Source organism: Harpia harpyja, chromosome 1 (assembly GCF_026419915.1).
Source record: "Harpia harpyja isolate bHarHar1 chromosome 1, bHarHar1 primary haplotype, whole genome shotgun sequence".
Taxonomy (NCBI): Eukaryota; Metazoa; Chordata; class Aves; order Accipitriformes; family Accipitridae; genus Harpia; species Harpia harpyja.
Genome location: NC_068940.1, coordinates 94348293 through 94363219, shown reverse-complemented (window position 1 = coordinate 94363219; position 14927 = coordinate 94348293). Strand labels below are relative to the sequence as shown.

At 38.6% G+C, this 14927-nt stretch overlaps 1 protein-coding gene across 5 annotated transcripts in view; it reads right to left on the bottom strand.

Moving 5' to 3' along the window:
• The window catches only part of CCNY (cyclin Y), a 133911-nt gene that overhangs the window by 22396 nt on the left and 96588 nt on the right, over positions 1-14927 (bottom strand). For 4 of the 5 annotated variants that reach the window (XM_052806166.1, XM_052806191.1, XM_052806173.1 and 1 more), the window contains 4 exons: positions 13293-13393; positions 9694-9729; positions 5696-5753; positions 5476-5595 (listed from right to left, as the gene is read on the bottom strand). In XM_052806166.1, coding sequence (XP_052662126.1) covers positions 5476-5595; positions 5696-5753; positions 9694-9729; positions 13293-13393 — 315 coding nt within the window. Of the gene's footprint in view, positions 1-5475; positions 5596-5695; positions 5754-8635; positions 8719-9693; positions 9730-13292; positions 13394-14927 lie in introns of those variants that run through there. The other variant, XM_052806200.1, reaches the window with a different exon arrangement.

Below are 14927 nucleotides of genomic sequence, written 5' to 3'. Positions count from 1 at the left end.
ATTATATCTGTCTGCAGCATTAGAGTTTCCTGTGGTGCAACATGGAGAGGTCAGAAGTTGTGCACTGCCTCCAAGGAGGCTGAGTGGGAGTCTCAGCACACTGAAGAAACAGGCAATCACTGAGGAATGTCACTGACATTACTAGAATAATTCTGAATTTGGAGCAGCAGCAAAAGCAAAGCATTATCTTTTCTCATGCCGTTTTTATATTGCTTTATGTCAAATTCTATCTCTATTTTACCAAGAAAACTCTAGTAGCTTTAATTATTTCTCACTTGATTTACACTAACAGAAAGGAGACTATGTTTTTGGTATTTTAATTACCATAATTGAGAATCTACAAATGAACATGTATTTCCAAAAACCTCATTCCCTCCCTCTCCCATTTAAACTCCATATGAACTCACTAGGTAACCCACATTATAAGTTGCAGGAGCACAGAATAACTAACGAAGACAGTTTCCATCCCAACACATCACAGTTCTCTCTCTTTAACAAGAAAACTTCAGTGTGTCACAATGCCTTGAAACTAAAAAGATATTTGTATGGGAAAAAAATATAATCGGTAGTGGGTCCCATATAGACAAATTACGGCTCTAATCCAATCACTAAATTGCCATATGCTCTGTTCCAAGCAATCAGCCAGTTCCCTACCACGACTCTCCAGAAATAACTGTGCTTTGCAATTGCCCAGCTGGGCACTTGAAATGTTCCATAAAGGTCTGGTGCCATCCATTTGGTGGAAAAGGACATCACATCACCATGGTCCTTGCAAACTCACCCAATTTTTACTTCTGAGACCAAGTGTTGAAAAAGAATAACAAACGCAGTCACAAAACTCTGAAAATGTGAACAAGTGCAAAGTACCATTGTAGATATTTATAAGAAGCACTAACGGAACTGAGAGGAAAGTCACACATCCCCAGGTTTGCCCCCTAATTTACTCATTTTAAGCCAAAGATCTATAATACACATAAAACACACTCACACTGTTAGGCAACATCGACTTTCCAGTCTAAAACTGGGATCAGTATTCATTCCTTGCCCATGCAGAAGCCCTTAGAGATGCATCAGGAAACAGACACTCATTCTTTGACTGAATGTCCTCTTCTCTTGGGGATTTAAAAAGAATTCCCTCCCAACCCCCAGCTTGAATGTTGTCTTTTTATGAAGTATACATCCCAGCAGGCCTAAAGCAAGACTTGACTGAGAGACGTATGAGTATTAAACGATAATCATTCACGTGTTGTATGTTAAGACTGTAGTCAAAAGATGAGAATAGCCCTAAAACCAGGGACCAGAATCTGAGTCTTCTGCTCCCGCCAGTGCCCGGAGCACAGGTACGAAGGCCCTGTTCCTCTTGGTCTTCTCCAGAGTGTACCCTGACACACGGTCAGCTACCAAGGGGCTTGGGATCCACAGCACAGGTGGAGAGACCTTCCCTCTGCGCCTGCGAGACCTTCTTCAGACATGGCAAAGCGGTGGGCTTCGGCCATCTCCCAGGGAACGCTTGAAGCCCAGGACAAAGGTGGACACCAACAGTATTGGATACAGACAACTCCTCTCATGGGTTTCTTGCACGAGGTGGAGCCCAGCTTCCATGCTTTGCCTTGTTCACCCAACCACACTCACGATCCCTTATGGTCACTGGATGGTGAGTGACAGCGTCAAACCAGGCAATAAACAGTACTTTGCATTGTACTCTGAGGTCTTCGGAGGAACCTGCATCTTCCAGTAGCTGCATAAGGATCAGTAGTTATACCGGGCCAGCTGAAAAGGACCTCTGCTGCAGCTCAAGTGTCTCTACGGACTCTGATCACTTTCTTTTGTGTTTTTGTTTTCTTTTAAACAAGTATCAGATTTTTGATACTTCAATTGAAATATGAAAAAAGAAAAAAGGTATTTTATCAGCATTTAAAAGTAAAAATATCCCCGTGAAAGGAAATCAATTAAAAGGTTTCTCATCTCCTCCAAACACACAGAAAAAAAAATTCTCCTCAAATAACTACAATTTTCACAACACGGTTCAAGAATATTCTCTACCTACCTAGCTGGTGAAGAGTAAAATAAGAACTCAGGAACATCTGGCTGGATTAATTAAATCCCTGTTTTTCATAAGGAGAATTTATTCTTACGTACTTCAAATTTCAGATTTCCCAGTATCAAATCCTCTCAGCCACAGTATGAACTCTGTAACATATTTCAAAAGCATGCCCCTCTGAACATCACAGAAATAAGTCAGCTCATGTATTGTATGTATTTACATATCACCGTATCTGATCAGTCTATAGCATAGACCTAGCATATTTGCCTATTTGCAAATGCAAAATGTATCCTCTCTGAAACTACTATGGACACAGAAGTATATTAAGAGCCCTAGATTTGGCCTATTTGCAAAAAAACCCAGAAAGTCATGCCAAGGCAAAGCAGAAAACTTGGAATATTCTCCTCTTCAGGTCTAGTTAATAGGATTGTTTTTACAGAACAAAAGAACAATGCATAAACATTTAATTCTCATGACATGCAAACAGTGTATTTTTTTCCTGTTGGTATGGATAATGTTCCTGTTCACATTTCTATTTGCTATCCAATTAGTAGATTAACATAAGTACAACTTGCCACCTCTGTGCTTGAGGAGACAGTGAAGATGAGGCAGGCACTTCTCAGTTTTAGCAAGGGTGGGAATACTCTGGGTCAAGGGAGAAGCACGTGTATTATTCTTCTCACAAAGGCAGGTCACAGAGTATAGTTCAGCTGTTCACTGGGACAAAAACATTATTTACAAGACTTTAAATTAGCAACACAATTCTTAAAACTAATTTTATTCTTACGGTATTATTTTATAAATAAATATTGTGAATTAGTATTTAATTGTTTCAACCAGAGATTTTAATTTTTCATGTATCAGTATGGGAAATCTCTTGGCAGCTCTGGAGGCTGTGTGAAAATTAAATTTTTTGTTTAATTATAAATTGGTTTTGCTGTAATAGTGGAGCCTTTAATTGAAATATTTTAATTAAGTGCTTGAAGCAACACAATGCCGGCTTTTTGCTGGAGACTAGCTTATCTAGCAGCCTGGAGTTTCACATTTACTTAGCTCCTGTGCTGAACATACAGACTGCTATATAACCAATTGTAACTGCTGCTTCTACCTGGCTAATGGCATGTAAAAAGACAAACAGCGAGTGCATTCAACTACACACCTTAGACTATGTTAATAACTTGGGCAGTAAAAAGAGGTGGTTAGGACTGTTTAGAAATAATTAGAGTGAGTGAAAGAAAGATAATAGTTGTAGCACCTTGCTCAAAACGTACTGTGATCTCCAGAGATCTACTTTGTGCCTTCTGGCAACCCTCCCAGGAGGAACAAGTGGCAGACAGGGCTATCAGATTGCTCTCTGATGGACAGCCAGACTATGGCAAAACATAAGCTCCAGCAGGGAACGCTGCTCTCTTCTTCTCCAGACAGGATATCAAAATTGAAAGCACTTGGAGGGTTCATAAATAGCAATATCAACACTATTAAGATTTCAGGAGTGTGGGGAGGGGAGAAGGGTTGATTGCTTTTTAACAGATTAATCTCCACATTTGAACATTTCAGAAACAACATGATCTGCCTCTGGGGCCCCTCCTGATGACACTAAGAAATAAAGAAACAGGATCTAGAAGTACAGAGGAAACTGAGAACAGCAGCAGCAGCATTTCATACTTGTAAAACACTATTTATCCAAAAACTCTGAAGCTTTCTGGAAAGAGGGGTCAGGCAGGTGCTATTATCCTGAAAACATGGGCAAGAATAGCAGAACAGTAACACTGATCACCCGCACCAAATCTGTCCGCAAACATCTGCACAGCTGCTTTGAGAACTAGGCTATAAAACAGTTCATCTGTTACCATCGTGTGGGGTAAAAAACCCAAGCCACCTAAGTTTTCAAGCACTAACAACTATGGAAACTGCCTCTGCAATATAACAAATGAGTTAAAAACATTTATACTTCATTGCAGATCACACCAAAAAAGTTACTTGCAGAGAAATTACATGAGAACCAGAAGAGGCAAGGAAGTAGTTACAAATGAAAGGTATTGAAATATATGCCTGGGTGACCAAGATTTGTGCGGAAGAACTTTCCATGCATTGCAATAACAGGAAGATATGGTTATTAAAAAAAAAAGCCCTCTTCCTTTCTACTAAACAGTGTCCTCATTGATCAAATAACCTAAGAACAAACAACAGATAACTACAACAAGGTTCCACTGTATTTGACAGTAGATTAATTAAATTACAGAAGAACATACTGATTCACACAACATATCTTGCCTCCAGCAGAAAACACTTAGGAAGAAAAGGGAGAAGGACAAGTACTTAGTGCAATTATGTAAAAGAGACAGACAAAATGTCATTTCAGAAAACAAGTAATGGCTGGGTCAAGCAACTAGGTAGAGAGTTTAAAATGTAAGGGTGGAGCACTGCAGGGTGTTTCTTGCTCTATTTCTCTCATATTCCTGTTCTGTACTGGCTAGTGCAATTCATTCTGACTGTCCGAAGGAGAAAAGCCTGCCAACTAATCTTAGAAGCTAAGGCAGAGAGATTAACAGTGGAAATGAGTAGGTCTGGGCTTCAAAATCCACCTTCTCCAATTTCCCCTTCTTCCATCTAAAGTGCATAACAAAGCTGTTATGAAACCACATGTTGTAGTGGTAAAAAACCATTTTGTACTTTTAAAATCTCTGAGTCAAGAACATGGCCAAAATCGTGCCTGAAAGCTGAAGAGGCTTGTCAGAGTTGGCAGGATAAAAACTTCAGGAAAATTAATAAATTCTCAGCTGGTGGAGATTACTTTAGCTCCTTTAATCCACATTGCTATGCTGATCCACACCAGCTGAAAATCTGAACCTTCTTTTGTGACATACTATTTTTAAGTAGCTAAACTTCAGCCTTGAGTACAATTGTTCAATCCTATGATGTGGTCCTGAAAGACAAGTACAGTGCAAGTAAAAAAAAGCCATCACCAACATGTCCCAGTCACTCACCGAATCCTTCATGTGCCTGTCAATTCTTATTAGTGCTATCAAATTACCCACAGCTGTTCCCGAGTCTCTGCTGGGAGCTACAATGATACACAGCAAACCCCCCAAAAGTGGAAGCCTTTCTGCTTTTAACATTCCCTCCTGTTCAGACCACTTATGCCACCTGCATTTTCTATTAGTCTCCTTGGTAGCCTGTAACATTATCACTCTGTGAGGGCAAGACGTAACCCCGGCTTTTGTGCTGCATGTTACCCAATCTCTTCTTCCATCACTTAGTCTCCCCAAGAAAATGAACTGTAGTATCTCTTCCCATCAAGAAACTTCCTTGGTCTCCATGGTGAGAAAAAAATCCCCGGTAGCACCTAGATTTATTAAATGATACCAAGCCAAGCTTTGAGAACAAAACTGGGTTTGTCAGATGGTTGATGTCATCTCTCAGACACTCACCAGGGTGACAATGGCACATTCAGCAGTCAGTTGAGCAGCACTGAACAACGTCCGAACAAAGCGGTAAATCTGTTTCTGCTCTGGGTCATGTTTGTCATAGTCTGGTGGCACTTCGGATTTCTAAGGAAGAAATACTTCCAAATAGGTGACTGAAACAAAACGAAGCAGACAGAAAGAAAGACAGTTCACATGAAAGGGAAGAAGAGGCAGGTGAACTTACCGAAAGGGGATGAAGGTTTTCATCAAAAATATCTAAGAGCATTCTTCCGTCTGTGTCCCTAAAAAGCATTAAAACCAAAGTAGTGTCATTATCTGAACATGACAGCATGCAGCTCTCATAGACACAAGTGTATTGTTAAAACTCCAATACTCCTCATGCTGTGGGGTGCTTAGAAACACTGCAGAAATGTGATTTTCAAATAGAAGTTGGACCTGTTCTGCCATAAGGTTCACGTGTAACATGAAATCCATATTACAAAGTATGCTAAAATTTTCAGCTTTCAATGTCCAAGATACACAGCTTTTGTGCTCTCTACTGTAAGGCTTCTTCACAGCCTAAGAAGTACTACTATAAACTTATAATAAAATCAGGCCTTTTCTGAGGGCATGAATTTCTGAGGACAGACTCGCCTTTTCTTAACTTCATGATGTTAATCCTTGTAATCTCCTAATTCCTCCTCCTCCTCCTTTATTGACAACATCATGAACATTTACAGATATGCAACACTAATTTTAGTTATCCTTCAGTTAATACATACATAATTCACTTTTTATTTTTTTGGAAAACTCTAGCCTACTAATGATTTCTGTAAGCAAAAAGGAGTACATACAACAAAAAATTCAGACAAAATAATATTCCTATTCATTGGTTTTATTTGCTATTTCTCTCTCAGATCCCTGTTGCTCAAGATCAGCATGCAAGCTGATGCAACTTCACAAGCCTAACATCCAGCATGCAATATAAGATTTTTGCTGTGTGTAATCTTGGCAGGAACACTAACAATCACAAAAGCGAGTGGTATAACAGTACCAGTTAGAACTGGACACTTTCTGGACAGATGCATCCATGTGACCTACTTATTACAATCCCATCTTTATTTATAGCGTCCCTGGTACTCTGGTCATAGAGTTCTTAAGAGAGAAACCACTGAATATGTTTTCTATCTTTACTCAACCGTACGTGTCTCTCAGAGCATGCAAACATGAGTTTCACAGTGGATTCAAGTCTACAAAACGTACTTATTAGCAGCTAACATTTAAAACTCAACATCTGAAGATGACATTTTTTCTGCTATAAAGCCTGCTAACACTGGAAATAAACACTTTTTTTTTTTTTTTAAAAAAGGAGTACCTAAATTAATACAAAAAACCAGACTGAGATAATTACTAGAAAATTCCTAATAAGCAAGGATTTCAGGCCAGACTCTTTTACCCCTACATAATTTAGGGGTACATTAGTATCTTAATGCAGAAGTAGTCTCACTGGAATCATTGATGTGCTACAGTAAAATGTGGACCTTCACAATGAGAAGAGAGAAAGAAAGAATTTCCTATTTTATTTCTTCATGCTGTAGCTGCTGCATGGTATGAAGGCACATTTGATTGCCCTTAAAAAACCTACTACACCAAAAAAAAAAGAAAAGAGTTGAGAGGTTTTTGTCTTCACTAGAACAAATTCACATTGTTATCTTTCAAAAATGAACAATCTACTAACTGATCTAAGCATGTTTCATGGTTAGTTTGTTGGGGTTTATTTTATTTTGTTTATTTATTTAGCAAATTTATTTATTTACCAAATTCACCAACAGTTATGCATTCCTCCAAAGGTGTAGTCTTTCACCACTTGTTGAACAAGTAAGCACAACAAAAGCTGCAGAAAGCCAATCAATATAACAATGATGGGGGACACTGGGAAAAGAAGGAATGATAACTAGAATGTTACAATCAAATGAAATGTGGGAAACATATGAAGGAATATTCTATTTCATGTATAGTTTCTCAAAAAACTGGGACTGGTGAGAGTTTGGAATATTAGGAAGTAATTTAGTTTTAAGTCTACTCTCCAGGAGAAAAGGAACAACTAAATACTGTCTGAATTCTTCTCTGGCAAAGCAGATGCTTGATTCGTTTTCTGTCAAAACCAACCTTGACTCTACATAAGAGTTACAGCAGTTTCTTACTCCCCACCCCTCGTAATGAATTAAAATCTACCACAGACATCAACAACTTCCTTTTCGCCTATAATGCCAGGAAACAGAACATATGTTTTGCTATTGCTGTTTCAGCAGCAAGTACAACTGAATGCCGTTACCACGTTGTCCCTCCGTTTCTAAATCAGAGACGACCAAAGACAGAACAGTCGTTTCACATCCTTCATTTCAGAGTCGTTAATTGACGTACGCAAGCCTGCTCCGGCATCACTGCTGAGACCATCTGTCCCGAGTGCAGCAGAGGGCACGTTCACAGCACGCACTCCCCTGGGCAGCTTCCAGAGGGAGAAGCAGGAACCAGTTCATCCTGAATAAATCACCTCTCCATCCCAAAAGGGAAAGGACAGATAGCACGTTTCCCAAGAAGATAACATTCAGAATGTATTTGTTTTCAAGATGATGACACAGGACTCTATTTTATGAAGTTTTAGCCTCTCTGTCTACTAGTTGTAGGTCAAATTTGCATCAAGTGCTGTAAAACCACAAATGGGCATATTTTACTGCGAACAGAGATCAGCTCCGTGGCAATCAGCACAAAGTGAGTCTGGTGTACTTTGGCTCTGGATACCTTTGACTGTGGATTCCTCTGACTCTGGATTCCTCCTGCTCAACTATGAGCTCTTACTGAAGTTTCTTACCCTCTGTAGTCCTGAATGTGCCCCATTCTTCTGAGCCTTTTACTCAGCTGGCATGACACTTAAGAGAGCACTTAAGAATAACTTATTTCCACAAAACTTTAGAGTCTGATTATCTTTGAGATCTCTATTCTTTAGTCAAGCACAGTAAAAATTGACTAGCTAGCCAAACTAACCCAGGGACGATGGAAGAAAGGGGGAAAAGGGAACCACAGATGGATAAACAAGTAATCCAAGCACCATCACTAAAGCCTCATTTTCTGCGAAATGAGATTAAAAGTTTGCGAGAAGATTCCACTCCAACTTTTGCTTTACATAGTGCCATATTTCAGTCCAAGGCCCACTGACGTCTTGGAAAATCTTCTAAGAGCTTTCAGCAGGGATCAAGCCCTAAGCATTTCTGCCCTTGTGCACTTCTGAAGGTTTCTCTTTAGATGTCAGCCCTGTTTCAAGAAGTGTGATGGGTTCCAGTGACCTGAAACATGGTCCCGAATGACGTATCAGCTTAACTTTAAACTTAGGAGTAATTCCTTTTGTTCTAATCGGACTTCTTGCAGTCCAGAAGAAAAAAAACATGTAAGTGGCCTGTTAGATCAAGACCTAAACCAAGTTCTCTGAAAAGACACATTGAAAAGCCATGGACACAAAAGTCACTTAAAGTATTTATACAATCTTTCCTTAGAAATGTCAGGAAATACTATTTTATGATACTGTGACATATCATGAGGACAGGGGAATTTAAGATACAAAAGCACAATTCAGCATGAAGAAAGCTAATTTCTGTACCAAGTTACCTTCTAGAGAAGCTATTTTCTATTCAATTTCAATCAACTTGACTGAGCAGAGATCTAAAACATTCTACACCAAAAGAGATAAGCCAGGACCTGCTCTGTTTCTGAGGCATCTTGAATTACTTCTATTCACAATGTCACTCTTACTGTATAATTAATGGTTTTTATTTCAAAATCCATTAAAATTAACTGATCATCGATTTACACAGTTAACTTTACAAAGATGTAGCTAAAAAAATAAATCTGAAAGACACTATTCAGATTTCTCTGTATGTAATTGCAACATATGCAACAATGCAGAATTGCCCAGTGCACATAAAACCGAACACTGAATCAAAGTTTTTCAATGCTGAACTGTACTCCCAGATTTTTGTGGTACATAATCCTTATTTTTTATTTTTCTAAGCAAAATAATATATATAAAAATACAAAGGAGTATGTTTCTCATTTCTAGCATGGGAAATAAGAAAACTACTACCCAAAAACATTTTGAAAGGAACAGAGCATGGATTTTTAGGGTTTAGGCAGTTCATTTGTTTTGATTAAAGATATCTTCAGTACAAGATTTCATTATTCACATACCTGTTTTTGATGTGGTAATATATTGCAAGAGCTACACTGTAAAGAAAAATACAGAGTTAATATCTCAGGACTGTCAAATTACATTATTTGTCATATTAACATGTAAATTTAAAACCTAGCACAATGCATGACAAAAAGTATGCTCAACAGCCTGTTTTCTTCTGTTCACTGTTAGATACCAGGAAAACTGCTGTAAAGAGACAATTTTATATTTGTTTAGCACACTCCAAGTGCCTCCTTTTCACTAGCAATGAAGTACCTTACAAAAATACTCACATTCCACATACGAAGTTGCACATAACCTTCCATTTAGTGTCCTACTCCACTAAAGTCAACAATAAAACTCCTACTGACTTCCAAGGTTGAAGATAAGAGCATCACAGGCATTGGACATTCTCCTTTATTGTTTGCTAATGCTGCCAGGCTAACATGAAATGTTTTAATCACCTTTGGCTTATGATTTTATATTTAAATCCATTAACTTTTGGCTGTCTTTCTATGTAGTTACTCACATACCAGACTCAAATACCAGGCTTCTACAGTCTTATGGCATCAAGTTACTTATTTTAACTCAGGAAGACGACTCCCTGAATAACTTACTGCATTATGCATTTCCCATGTTCTCAACTACATACCAAAGTACCTTTGTTTATATTCTGTGCAAAGACAAAAAGTGTCCTTTTATTCACAGAAAGCTACGATTTTAATTATGTATACAACTAACTGATCTCGTTCACATTTGAGACTGAAGAAAATTAAGACATGGCTTCTCATGGTTATTCTCCAGTTTCCAATTCACGATTCCAGCTTTATCGAAGGACACATGCTTTACTCATAATAGAGCTTTACTGAAGGATAAAGCAGAACCAGCACCCTCCCTACTTGTTCCAGCAGCATAAAACCCAGTCAAAGCTAAAGTGGAAGGAGGAAGGAGTTCACTGATTCTATTTGTCGACAATTGGTCTTGTCAGTGATTCACTGTAAGATGCTTATGTCTCATACTGATGCAAAATCTCCCCCCCCCCTTTCCTTTTCCATAAAAGGCCTTTTAGAAGAGTCAATTGGTTGCTCTGTAATTTTATTCCAGAATTTTTACATGACAACTGACATACTGCGTGTTAGGAAAACAATATGTTGGACCTACCCCATTAGTAGAATTTTCAATTATTTCAGGTTTGGTTGGGGTTTTTTGTGGGTTTTCTTTTTTGAACAGCCATGTAGTGGAAAATATTTTTTCTTAGTTGAAAGTAAATATATTTTACTAACTTTGTATGAGCATTATAGCTTTTACCTGGCTGCATTAGAAGTTTTTAGATCATAAATGCTTTTTAGATATTATTTTTCTACAGATACATATTTAAGGAATTAAAGAGATACTGTGTACTGTGGACATTTAAGGGACACAGTCCTCAATGAACACAAAGAACACATTTATGAATGAATTTCATTTGACTGAAAGCTATTCACAAAATGAATTAGTCCTAAAAATTCAGTTTTAAATTATACCCCTAGGAACACACTTGCAGCTGCAGTTCACTTTATGAAAGCAGATGCAAGAATCCATGTGCAGAGCTCTGCTTGGTGCCCATATGGTTTCTTCTGCAACAAAATGTCAAATTAAGTTTAGAAAATATTTACTGTTTAGAAATCTGTATCAGAATCTGAAAGTCTTTCAGAGCTGTAATAGATTAACTCAGATCCAAGTTTCATTCCGCTTTTCATAAGCTGGTTCAGCTAGTACTCACTGCGCAGGAAAGAAGCTTATGGAGCTTTCCATCACCCTACCCTGGCCACCCCACCGATGCTGCAGATCTCCAGTAGATGCACTAATATTTTAAATACACCAGTGCATAACATGACCCAGAAGAAGTACATGAGCTGGCCAGGATACATCCCTTATAGATTTACCTATGTGCAAGTCATTTATTGGCAGAGACTGCCAGGACGGGGGCAAGAAACGAAGTTGTACTACAAAAGCAATAATCCTACAATCTCCCTACCCTTAAATCTGTTAAATGTGCAGCCAGACAGGAGAGAAGGGGAGGAAAAGCCTCCTCACCCAGAGGCCTCATGAGCCAGAGTCCAGTTTCTCACCCCACGTAACCCCTTTTCAAACCCTCTGACCCCTTGCAGCTTCCAACCCTTCCCGCGCCGGCAGCCTGGCCCCAGCCCTGCACAACTCCTCCTGGCCGGACCCAGTGCTGGCGCTTCCAGCCTGACGCTCACCCTTTCCTCCCTGCAGCTCTGACCCCCACCATGCACCCCAAGTCTCTCCCAAACATCACCACCTTGCTCCCCCCCTCCCCAGCTTGCCCCTCTGTCCCCTCTTTCACAAGGCTGCTGCTGGCCACTGCGGCTCGCTGAAAACACTTAGCTGCTGCGGCCACCTGAACCCACCTCTTCTTTCCACGAGCAGTCTCAGTTCTCATGCAAAAAGGGACCCGAAACCCACCCAAAAGGCTGCACTTACAAAAATCTGCACGCAAAGGATTTTAGAGCAAAAGAGTATGAGATTCCAGCAGGAAAAAAAACCCTCAAAAACAAAAAATCTTTTTCCAGTGTTCATCTGAATTATTTGTAAGTTACTAATTAAAGAAAGGTGAGGGAAAGCAAGACTATATTTCAGGCAGAAACAGCTGATGAGGAATTAGGTGTCAGTCTGACTGCAAAGCCCTTCTCCACTCCCCTCTTTTTTTCCTTAAACAGAAAAATTAAGAACAAGTTTTAGTGACCACCAACTTTAAAAATTCCTTTGGAAGTGTGAGTCTTAATATATTTGTCTCTCATGTAAGTATCTCTGTAGCACAGATTTTGCCTTAATAAATTTTTGCATTTGAGTACACCAAGGTAATCGTCCTACAAACAACTCAAGAGAATGCATCAGCAATATTAATAAACAAACAGCATAAAATGCCTGAGCATTTGTTCTCTCATTTTTTCCTCTTACTGTACAAAATGTAAAGAACAATACTTTATAAATACCAATTTCATTTCTCTCCAAATGTAAAAAGGCACCAGTGAAACCTGAAATGATCATCTGAGACATCACCCAAGGGTAAGCCCATGTGCGCACCACATACAAAGCTCCCCACTGCTGTGTAATAAACTGTCAGTGCCCTTGTACTGAATAAGGAAATGAATCTGGAGGCAATTAATGTCCATTTCAAACAGAAAACTGGAAGGAAAGCTTAGCAAATGAGCATTTTCTCATGAACAGAAAAGAGCTCTTCCATTTCAGATAATTCTGAAATTCTGAATAGACAAGTACCAAGTAAGTTTTGAGGACTCATCCAAAGCAAGCACCTAGGTGAACGCTGAAGCACAAGGATTTCAGCTGCTGGAATTTGAGATCCTTAATTGCTGCCTTCTGTTGAAATACGCAGTACTGGGAGGTTGATTCTGCACAGATCTAAAATAAGAGTAATACCCTTTGCTCATCCTATTCACTGCCTCTGAAGCGTGACTGGATTAAATAAATTTACTACTTCAAAAACTAAAACCTTTGAAGCTTGCTTAGTAATGGCTCAGAAATATGTATACATAAATACATATATATATATAAAATGTAGGTTCTAGAAAAAAAAAATTATAAAACCCACCATTTGATGGTATACTTGAGGTTTGGTTGACTGACTGTGCTGTCATCCAGGAAAATAGTGGAGCAGGAACTGTACTTCCTTCTCAATTGCCCAGGAGGATGCTATGAAAAACATGCAAAAGAACAATGGCAATTATGTAATACCAAAGCATTTTTCTGAGGAGATGTAAGAATTTAGAAAAAACAAATTTCTCTGTCTCTCACAATGACGCACACAGTAATGTGATCATGTTTTGAAGCAGTTCAGAAAGTTCAGAAATAATTACCAGTGCAAAAGTCACAAAAATCCTTGCCTGAGCCTTGACTAATGCTTTCAAGTCCCAGTCTCCCCTCCATCCCTCCTTTCCCAAAGCCATGCAAAAATTTTTGTGCAGAATTACATACATACATACATTTGGAAATCAAAGATGAACAAGACCTATGTTTCTGTCCTCATTCCAAAAGTAAGTGGAAGAGTGAAAAAGAAACTGTGTTAACATGAAGACTGATTTAGAAACAGATACAAAACTATGCTTGGAGAAAAGAGAATTAAAAAAACCAAACAAACAAACCCTGACAGAATGAAGTAGGGGAAAGAGGTCTTTACAGTAGAACTACTAAAACCTCTAAAAATTAATATGGCAAATTCAGAAAAATCAATTAATCAAGAATAGTTTGTTATTTGACAGGAAGAAGATTGATCAAAGGATGTAAGAGAAAGCGGATATGCAAATAAAAAAGAAGCATATCTCTTAATAGAAAAAGTTTTCAACAGATTTCAACCCTATTTCTGCACTACCATAGGAAAACACTGGAAAGCTCAGCCACAAAATGACATTTGACAACACTTCTTATTTCTGAAGGTGTTTTTGTTGAGAGGGTTTCTCCTTCAGCTGTTTAGAGCAGTCAGCACTCCACTGGTCTAAAAAGAATAGTTTCATCATATCAGCTAATAGCTATCGCAGTCATTAATGCTCTTTCATTTTATCCTCGCTTGTTCTACCTACGCTAGTGAATAACTTGACCAAGAACCTGTGTCAGGAAAGTTAACACTAGTCAAATTACATGTTTAACTTACAATAAAATAGTTTTAAAATTCAGTTGGCACATTGACATGGAAATTCTCATTTGCCTTACAATGAATGTTGTTTCCAGCATTTCAGTGGAGAGATCAATGTCAATACCATCGGTGGAATCCACAGGCATTTACCAGCTCAGAGCAACTGAGTATCTAGGCTACAATCCTGTGACTCCTACCTCAGTACATCTTCCCCTGCCTAATTTCCAAAACATATATTATTACAAGTGTCAGCACTCCATCTTCTAACTAATGTTTCCTTTTCCATAGGCAGCAGACTTCTTAGCAGCATTCATTAGATACAGAACAGCCAGACTCCTGGTAAAACCTACATGCATCTGAGTCATCTTTCTGTTTTTCCCAGCTATGAGTGAAAGTGCATTCAAAGTCTTCTGTTAATTGAAAAAAATCATTTTCTGAAGCTGTTACAACTGTAGAAACATTATGTTCAAGTGATTTGAAAGCTCACCAACAAATTCTATCAAGGTCCCTCACTTGACCAATAAAGTTGTAGGCTGAACTGCTTTTCTTAGAAGTCAAAAAGTTTACCGAGAAAGTGAAAATTAACCCCTCTCAAAA